The sequence below is a fragment of the Cornus florida genome, unplaced genomic scaffold, assembly GCF_030987335.1.
Source record: "Cornus florida cultivar Cherokee Brave unplaced genomic scaffold, ASM3098733v1 CherokeeBrave_3.0.0_Hap2_Chr04, whole genome shotgun sequence".
Lineage (NCBI taxonomy): Eukaryota > Viridiplantae > Streptophyta > Magnoliopsida > Cornales > Cornaceae > Cornus > Cornus florida.
Window position 1 is genome coordinate 32203473 of NW_026775574.1, and position 10335 is coordinate 32213807.

General features: G+C 35.5%; 1 protein-coding gene across 1 annotated transcript; it reads left to right on the forward strand.

The window, feature by feature from the left end:
• Nucleotides 1–534: 534 nt before the first annotated feature.
• Nucleotides 535–7323, forward strand: LOC132303112 (uncharacterized). The gene is made up of 4 exons (XM_059800199.1): nt 535–963; nt 1393–1446; nt 5051–5182; nt 6926–7323. Exons 1-4 carry the CDS (start codon nt 862–864, stop codon nt 7052–7054), a joined length of 417 nt encoding a protein of 138 aa, XP_059656182.1. The 5' UTR covers nt 535–861; the 3' UTR covers nt 7055–7323.
• The last annotated feature ends 3012 nt before the right edge of the window (nt 7324–10335 follow it).

Below are 10335 nucleotides of genomic sequence, written 5' to 3' on the forward strand. Positions count from 1 at the left end.
TTTTTTTTGTACTTAACCCTTTAAAAAAGGTAATTTATACAGACCTTTCCTATAATTTGCCTTAATTTCACGGACCTCCCCATTGGTTTAGGAATTTACATGGACATCTCTTAAAAATGAAACTATTCTAGACGGACATCTCTTCCACGACAAATTATTCACTTAATTAAGTAAAATACCCATTATATCCTTATCCATACCAATGATTGTTTCTCTCTCCTCTTTGTTTTCTTTCTCCTCTCCATGCCTCCTACCAATTCAGGTCATGTCTCAGGATGATGATGGGATTTGGATAATTCCTTCTCATCTGGGAGATGATGTTTACGCCTAATGATGTTTCCTTCTCTTTGTCAACTCTCAAATCCCTCTCCTTTTCTGTCGCGAAGCTTCAACCGGTCTTGGTTGCAATGGTTTAGAGGAGAGAAATTGAGCACATACGCATTTCCCTAATAATAATAATAATAATAATATTTTGGGTATTTCAGTCATTTATTATAAAAAATTGAGGGTATTTAAATAAATTAAACAGGTCGGTTAGTCTATTTGACGGTCCGCCGCTACACGAGAAAATTGGAGGCGGCTCAAACCGCTCTTAAAAATAACCCATCGATCGTCTTCATCAAGTTTCAGGGGAAAAAAAAACAATAAATCTTCATCAAGTTTGAGTTGATCGGAGTTCTGAGAATCCCGGACACGGACTTTTCAGCCAAACACCGACGTATAACATACGTAAATTTCTGATTTCGATTTATATCGTTTTATGATACTACTGTACAGCAGAAAGGTCAGGTGACGAAGGAAAGGGAAAAGTGTTTGAATAGAAAGGGAATCGCTGGTAATGAACTAAGAAAGGAAAAGGAAATGAGAGAAGTTGACGGTTTCCGTGGAATTGGGGTTGGGAATGAACCCGGGGCTTCCACTTCATCTACTACACCCATCGATTCCTCTAATATTGGTTTCCAGGTTTCCTCTTTTCTTTCCCTTCTCTCTGGATATGTATTTGTGGGGGTTTTGCCTAGGTTAGGGTTTTGTTTACTTCTTCTTTAATTGTCTGGAATTACGCACACATATATTTATGTATATACTGCCTAGATTAGGGTTTTGTTTACTTCTTTAATTATCTGGAATCACACACACATATATATACACTACCTAAATTAGGGTTTTGTTTACTTGTTCTTTAATTATCAGAAATTACATACATGCATAAACACACATATATAAACTGCCTAGATTAGGGTTTTGTTTACTTCTGTAATTATCAGAAACTACATACATGCATAAACACACACATACATATATGTGTGTGTAGCATGTATATGTGTTTTCCATCTATTTGTTGTTTTGTCGTGGAACGATTTTGACTGTTGGCATATGATTGGAATATTGCAGCTTCTGAAGAAACATGGTTGGAAAGAAGGAACCGGCCTAGGTATCTCTGAGCAGGTGCCCTTGCCCCTTTCTCTCTCTAAATCCTTTTTTATTTTTATTTTTTCATTTTTATTTTTACATGTTCATTCTAATCAGTTCTTACAGCTGTTTATGATATTTAATAGTTGGTACTACATAAATGTTCTGTTAATGAGTTTGAAACTAATAATGGGTTCATCCTGTGTTTGTTTTATTCTCTAATTGCATAATTAATTGTCTGCCTTTTACGTTCTTGCACTTTGTTATAATTTGGCTGATAATATTCCTTGTTGAGTACTAACCTTATCTTTTATGTCATTGAGATAATTTGTGTGTGTGTGTGTGTTTTTTCCAGCCTTGTCCTCAATGTCACTCTTGCAATTCATTGAATAGAATTTCACAGAGTTATTATATCCTTCTACAGTATGTATTAACTCTGCCAGCTTACAGGAACTGCTTTGATATGTGTCATGATTTCTTTTTGGTAAATTTAAAAACTTGTTAGTTCAGTTTCCCATATACATTGTTGATGTCATTTGTTGCATATGTAGCTAGTAGTACAAGCGAAAAGTAACTCTCAGCTTTTGAGAAGTATTCTTTCCATCTAGAAGAAAATTGATCATGGAACCCTGATGCTGCAAATGCATTTGATTCAAATTTATGTCACATATGCTCCATGTTGCTTCATCATATTCTAGAGAGAGAAAAGTCCTAGAAAGAGAGCGAGCTTGTGAGATTATTCAATCTAGGTTTTCCCAATGACCATCTGTGTGATTGAACACTCTACAAGGAGCATATTTTCAATCTAATCCTATTCAACCGGATAACAGAGCAGACATGGGCGAGCAATCATTAGAGAAGCTGATTTGTGAGTAGCGGATGTTGTAGATGATCGAACAAATGATCTCGAGACTTTCGGGGGAAAGTTTGGCATCATTTGTGTCTAGAGGTAACTATGGCTTCGAGGGTGAGTTAACTGTGAACCTAGTTGTAATCACTTCCTTGATGGTGGATTGTGTATGACTGGACTAGGTTCCATGCTTTTCTAGGGTTTTTCACGGAAAATCATGCGTCTTCATTCTTCTCTACTCTACTTCCTGTTTTATGCTTATTTGTGGTTTGATTGATTGATATTAAAAACTAATTGGAATTGGAGAATCAATCCTCACAAATAAACTAACTGGAATTTAAATTAAAATAACTGAAATTGAAAAGATAGTTGAAAGTTGGAAACCATCTATATTCTATAAGACCTATTCGCCCTCTCCCTCCCCTAGGTCAAATTCATTGGTTTCACTTTGACCTATGAGAGCCTCAGGGTACCATCTAGTGTATTTTCATATTATTAGACTCTTAGGCCATAGGAAATTCAAATAGATTGAGAATGACACTGAGAATAGAAAATTGTGAAACAGCCTATTAAATATGATCTGAATTTGTTGTCATTGTGCTATTAGTCATATTACATATGGTGCAAAGTCCGAGCTTCCCTTAGCCGAATTGTTGGTTGATTATGTTCTCTTATATAACTAATGAGCCATGAAAACAGAAAACTAACTAACTAACAAGCCCAAGTATTTGACTCAAGCTCAGCTCATATTAGTTGATGAATTATGTTAAGCGTGCTTGTGACAAACAGAACTTCAACTGACTTGGAGGTAGCTTGGTATAATTAACTGCCCTACCTGTTGTCCTGGAAAATAGAGTGACGAAGGTGATATTACAACTTCTCTTGAATTTTTCCTCATAAACCTCTTTAATATTGACAATGGATTGGGTCTGTCATAATCTAACACTGTAGAACTAAGTTTTGCAGGTGATTTTTAACAGTACATTTTTCAAAGAGAGAATTTTTTAATGGTTCTTTAGTTAAGCTTGTTTGACCATAATCAACTAATTTTGAATTGAAAAATAAGATGTAGTTACAAAGTGGCCTGAATTTTAAGTTGGAGAGACATAAGTATCCACAAAGGATGGGAACTTGTTGGTCCATGATTAACTCTATAGGTAATCCTACTAACCAGAGAGTTGCAATCTTCATATTCCAAGCTTGAAGTGATTAAAGGCACTGCTAGGTATTCAATAGATAATACCTCTTTCTGGAAATTAAGAATCTACTTAATAGCATCAGCATCTGAGTCATTTTCTTGACATGAAGACACATCTGTTCTTGCTAATAGGATTGAGGCTTGTCTCGCTGCTGAAAACCTGAAGAGAAGCATTGAGTTGCAACTGACTGAGGGTCACTTGCAGCAAATATGAAATATTTCTCTTTCGACATCTCTAGTAATATCTGAAAGGGCATTGGTCTATATTAGAGCAATTGTACCAAAGAGAACATCCATAGATAAGACAAGACTGAAGGTGAGAGGGGATCACCTTGCCTCAAACTCCTCATGCTCCTAAAATACCCATTCAATTCTACATTGATATTGATAGAATAGGAAAGAAAAGTTATACAACACTTGATCCAACTTGCAAAATAATGGTTGATAGTTGACTTATTTTTACAAGATTTATGGCTTTAGGACTTGTATTAAAAAAAAACTATTACATTATTGTAATTAATAATGTTGTGACTCTAGACCATTTGAAGTGAATTTGCGAGTAGCTTGACCTCTATATTTGTGGGACTACTTAATTGATTTATTTTTAATTTTGTGACATTAACATTCATAGCTAGAATCACACTCGATGATTTGGATTTTTGATCTTGAGATTAGCTCAGGTTTTAGAGCTTTACATGTTTGGGGGTGTGACATCTTGAACCTTTCAAAGACACTATTTTGGAACGTGAGCTTCCTAACACCGTGAATGGCAGCCGATTTAAGAAATAAAACATGAAAAAAAATCCTAATCCTTCTCAAGCGTCAACCAGTAAACCTACATATCCTTTTTGTGTGTTTTTGTCATCCCGTGTCCGTGTTGTGTCATGTCGATACGGACACTCTTGCCGGCATCGGCGAGTCCGGATAGCATAGGATAATAATCCCTAAAAGAATCTCATATGTGGTGTTTTCACAAGGTATACAAATAATTGTTTCACGGGCCTTTTCATGGATGATGATGTTATAGGAATATGAAACATGTTGGCTGGTATGCAACTTTTCTTTGACCAATATATAGCTACCATATAAATTGCTTTACCCCAATTAATTACATGAATTGACTTGACATTGAGTGAGAAAACATTATAATTAAGTTGTTTCAAATCTTAGTGCATTACTTTGATGGTGAACTAGCTTTGTTATCGTATCAGAAAGTATCTTTGAAGGTTGTTTTGATTTCCTATCTTACTTTTTTGCCTTCCCTCTTTAGTGAATTGTGTTCTGGTAAAAGGAAAGTCTTCTGTAAGTTGGATTATGATGCTGAAGGCATGCTAAGTCATTGATCTATTGAACTTGGACTCTACTATGGTAATTTTTGTGTTGGGACCTGAATTTGGATATGAGAATAATATTTTCCATCAAGTTATTAGAAACTACTCCATTTTACTGGTTGGAGGATATAAATATTTAATTCTTCCTGCATCTTTATATAGTAGCTATTCTCTATCTTAATTCACTTTGCGTTGTCCTTTTAACCTCAATTTGATTGTAATTCTATGTGAATGTAATTAATTAATTCATGGTGCAAACAGGGGAGACTAGAACCTATACAGGCTTATTTGAAGAAGAATAAGCGAGGGTTGGGTGCAGATAAAGTAAAGAAGAAGATGCCACAACGTTCAGAAAATATTGAGAAGCTCGCTTCCGATGGGAAAAATGACAAAGTAAGTTTCATTAGCACTTGCAAAAATCTGGAATATTTGTTTTACCTGTTTATTTGTTATATCTTTATATACATATATCTATATATGTTATTCGGTAATGGACATAACTAGAGAGCTTACGTGAGTTCTTAGAAAACCATGAAAAAAGGCGAACAAAATGTGAGAGATTTACTGAACTATGAAACAAGTTAAAGTGAACCCCTCGGAAGAGAGGCTGATTTGAGAATTCAGCTGTCACAGTTCAAGTTAAGGAAAGCACCCCACATAGACAGAAGTGCCGGACCAGCATCGGTTAATGACCTTTCTAGTTAAAGCGTTGAAAGCCTTTGGTTGCAAGTGACAGATAGAAAAGGACTAAAATGATAAAATGGTTCAAGAGAACAATTGAGAAGCCAAATTTCCATCTCTTGTAAAAAGATTATGTATTAAAGTACTAGAAAGACGAACAAAATAATTCTTGGGAATTTTTGTTGCAAGGCTGAAAAAAGGATGATTGAGTGCATGAGAGAAGTTATGGGGGGTTTTACATGGCTTGGATGTCAATGGTGCATAGAAAAATCATGTTTTGAACATTGAGAAATCTTGGGGCCAACTAGATTAGCGAAAATCAGAGTCTGATGCTTGGTTTTTTACTAATGGTGCTTGAAGCATTGGAATTGACAATTTTTGCTTTCATGGAAAAATGCTTCAAATAGAATAAGTACATCCTAAACCAAAATAAATTAATCATACAACTAATCATAATAGGAAAAAAAAAAAATTTGAAAAATGTTCTTGGATTACTGAAAATTCTAAACTTCATTTTAATTTTTTTTTATTTTAATTTTTTTTATGACTAAATAAAATAAGAAGAATGCATAAATTAATCATACCACTAATAAAAATAGTAATATATATATATATATATATATATATATATATATATATATATATTAAAAAATGTTCTTTCCTTACTGAAAAATTTAAATTTCATTTTATTTATTTTGTTTGCAACTAAATAAACATAAGAAGAATGCATCATGCACACTCCCCATTGAACGCTCTTTTATACAAATATTATTACCTTATCAAAAAAAAGGAAGGGGAGGGGGGAGTGGGGGAAGAATGCGCCATACAAAATTTTCATCAAAATCAATCGTGCAAAACTGAAGAAATTTCCATTTTTAATCATCTTTACTCAACACATCAGCAAATTATGTCTGGAAGTACTTAATGTGCTTAGCCTCTATATGTAATTGCATATGTTTATTTGCAAGTAGTATAGAAGTATGTAGTATTTATTTGAAAAGGCAATTAAAATATGTTTTTATATTGTTTTGATAGCCTAGCTTCACTGAGAAAAGAGTTGTATAGTTTGACTTTTCAATCACTAGTGAATCCTTGTGATATAGCAATGGAAAATGCTACGATTAGGGCGCTCTCAGGTGAACTTGTGTCCTCATCCATTGGATGGAGTGCAAGATAACTTAACACCCTCAATATGATAGATGAGGGCACAAGCTCGCCATCAGAGCGCCCAGAATGCCCTTCATGTAGCACTGCTCTATATTGCAACTAGATAAAACTTTAGCATATAACTTTTTTCTGATCAAGGAGTTGGCCATCCAATTATTCATTTTAGATGAGTTATGACATGTCTGCATTGTTGATTTTCCTTTATTATGTACATGGCTAGAGACCTAAAAGGAAATCCATTCTGCTTCCCCTTCTCTGTGTTTCTACTGATGTCACATCTTATATCAGGTGCCTTCTAAAAATAAAGCAAAGGCCATTTCTAAAAGGATGAAAAAGATGCAAGAGTTTGAAGAGCGGCTAAAGGAGAAGGAATTTGAACAGGCCTTTTTCAGGGAATTTTGGCCAGATAACGTTTGACGGTTCCATTGTCTCTCCTCCAGCTAGTTTTTTTTAGCTAATGAGAGAGACCATATTTTTGTTTCATTCTTCCTTGATTTTAAAACATCAGGCAGCAGGGTGGAAAGCATCCCTTCAAATGGTGTATATGTATATAACCTATAAATGGAGCAACAGAAGTCTCTTAACGTTTGGCCTGAATTATTATTTCTTAAATGCAGAAATGTATTATTATTTTGCATCTTTGTGGTACTCAAATTTAATATTTAATTAATTATTGATTTAGTTCACATCCTTACCATTTCGAGGGATTTTGCAAGTGCTATATTTCATTGAAGTACTGATTCCAAGGATCGATTCCTATCCTATCAGCATTAGGCTCAGCGGATGAGTTGGAGTGGAGACTGGTCTTGAGGAATAGATATTCAGTGCGCCTGATGGTGCTTGCACACGTACAGTTCCGATTATGCACAGTTCTGATTAACCTAGGTCATGGTGCACCGAATACCTACTCGGTCTTTAGAGGCTTCAAGCCAGCGCACCAAATACCAACTCGGTCTTTAGAGGCTTCGAGAGTTTCCTTTTGGAGCCTTGAACAATTGTATATTGGAAGAATGGGTCTTGCACACGCACTTGCGTATTTTATTTGTATGTGGTTTTAAAGTTTGTTATTAGTTTGTGTTTACGATTTCAAAAGAACAACAAACTTGCGAATATTCATCTCATAAAAAACAACAGGTTTGTTCATGTGGTTAATATGAGGATTGAAGATCACTGTATAAGTTGGATCATTCCCATTGCACTAGTGACGAGCAGCCGTAGGGTTTTCTGTATGAATCGGCATGAACGTTGTTTCAAGGATAAATCACATTAGTTCTATTAGGGTATGTTTGGCATTTGCTTTTGTTCCGTGTTTTTATTTTGACTCAAAATAAAAACAACGTTTCTGCTTAGGTGGGTGTTCAATACTGCTCTTTTTAAGGGTATGTTAATCGTTACCGTGCTTTTGCTACCGTGTAGAAGCAACCGGAAACACCAATTTGGTGCTTCTGTTTTTGACCTCTTTTTTGAAAACATATTGGCACAATTCAAATCGCAACAATGTTATCAAACAAGCTTCCGTATTTTGTTTCGCTACAGGATACTGTCCGAAGCAAAAAAACACGAAACATAAGCGGTTGTCAAACAGTTTATGAATTAGTCCGCAGCAAAGTAATGGCCCAACTTTTTCACCATTCGTTTATGAATTAGTCAGCAGCAAAGTAATGACCCAACTTTTTCTCGTTAGGATTTTCCACGTTATTTTCTCTCATTAATTTACTTGATTTTACGGTTAGTTTTTCATTACATATTTCGTTCATTGATTATATTAGCTAAAGATCAATTAATTAATGTCAATGAACCATGATCAAAACTAGAAATACCCTCCTTGACTCCCTCCCGGGTCTATTGCCGCATGAATGTATGACTGCATTAGGTCCAACAGTATGAGTATTACATGTTCTTACCCTAAATATAAATATATTTCATGTGTTGGATGCATGATTGAGCTAATGCATGAACAAATGGTTGGAGTATTTCATGTTCGGATGCTACATACGTATTGTTATCAAGATTGAAAGATTAAAAATGAAAGAAATCTAGATTCATTGACTGATTTGAAATATACCCAAATTCGTTCATTTATCCAAATGTTAACCAAATATATATCTATGTATACTACTTTATCAAAGTGTGTATAATTTTTATGTTTTTATATACATGATATGTAATCTTCATAATGTGTGTTTAAGGGTTATAACCCTTTATATCCATGCCGTTATCAATCACAGAGCCTCTTAAAGCTCAACGTTTCAGTTTCCCCTTCCCATTATTCCAAGAACAATAACTTGAAATTATTGGAAAGATGTTGAGATGCTAATCACCCAAAGTGATAATGCATTGTACGAGTATATAAAGAAAAACAAAACCTTTCTTCCACTTTTGATCAAGTTTTCTATTTTCTGTTTATCAGAGTTTTCTTTCCTCCATTCCATAGAAGATTTCTCTTTTCTTAAGAGATTCTCTGCTTGTCAGAGTGAGTTGTTTGGACTTCTGGTCTGTTTTTTCTTTCCTTTGGCTTTCCTTCTTATCTGGTGGTCTGATTTGTCTTCTTTGGTGGTCTAATTCCATGGAGGCTATAGCGATGTTGACGGCGCCGAAGTCCACAAAGGGTGTGTTGGTTATTCTTGGGGTTCTTTGGTTTCACCTACTGGCTGTCGTGGATTCTCACCCATGAAATCCTGGGGGTGGTCTATGGTTTTATGGGTTTTTTCAACCATGGGATCCAGTGGGTTTTGACGGTGGGGATTTTGCTGTAGGGTTGTCGTCGATGGGATCAAACGTGTTGCTGTACATCTGTTATACGTTGAATTCGAGGAATGCAGAGGAGCCGTGGTGTCCTGTTATTTTGGGCATTTTGCCAGTTTATCGTTGGGTTGCTGTTGACGGCGCCGGCGTCGGAGGATTCCTTAACGTCGCCAGTTTCCATCTGGTCAACGTTCTTATCCCATCCTCTGCAGATTTGATTCTCCATCCACTTGTATTGCTTCTGTCCACAAGTGGTCTGTTCATGGGCCCACACGAAAATCGCTTGAAGGGGAATATGGGCTTGGCCAGCACAAAGTTTCATATGGGCCCCTCAGGTTTTGTTGAGGGCCTCTTTGTTTTCATACAGCCCAGGCCCACCATTGTCCTATTCGGAATCCCCTTTGTCTCTTCGTCAACAACCCAATGCTTCAGATACCTTAAGCTTTAGGTTGTTATCATTACTGTTGTCATGACCTAGCTTAGTGATAGTTTTATCTGGAGTTGGTTGGTTTGTACGTTTTTGTGATGCTTTGTGGTTTGTATTTGTTTACCTTAAATTTTAGGTTGTTATCATTACTGTTGTCATGACCTAACTTAGTGATAGTTTTATCTGGAGTTGGTTGGTTTGTACGTTTTTGTGATGCTTTGTGGTTTGTATTTGTTTATGATGTTTGCCCTGTAAGTGCCGTTTGGCTGTTTGTTTGCCAGGATATATATATATATATAAAGAAAAACAAACAGGAAAATAATTCCACATATGAGAATTTTGAGTTTCCCTCTACTTAATTATATATAATTTAGTTTATATGCTTATTTAAATGAATAACCGAGTTACTTGAGGACACGAGTTTAGCTATCTAATACTTCATTCACAGATTGTACAAAATCATTGAGTTTCCTTATTTTGAACTCATGACCTCCAAGTCACAATGGAACAACCTTATCATGCCAAG

What these genes read in the sequence shown, in the direction of transcription:
- LOC132303112 (XM_059800199.1), top strand. Translation starts at nt 862, where the DNA reads ATGAGAGAAGTTGACGGTTTCCGTGGAATTGGGGTTGGGAATGAACCC. An exon ending in CCTCTAATATTGGTTTCCAG is followed by an intron (nt 964 to 1,392) that starts GTTTCCTCTTTT and finishes GGAATATTGCAG; the next exon opens with CTTCTGAAGAAACATGGTTG. An exon ending in CCGATGGGAAAAATGACAAA is followed by an intron (nt 5,183 to 6,925) that starts GTAAGTTTCATT and finishes ATCTTATATCAG; the next exon opens with GTGCCTTCTAAAAATAAAGC.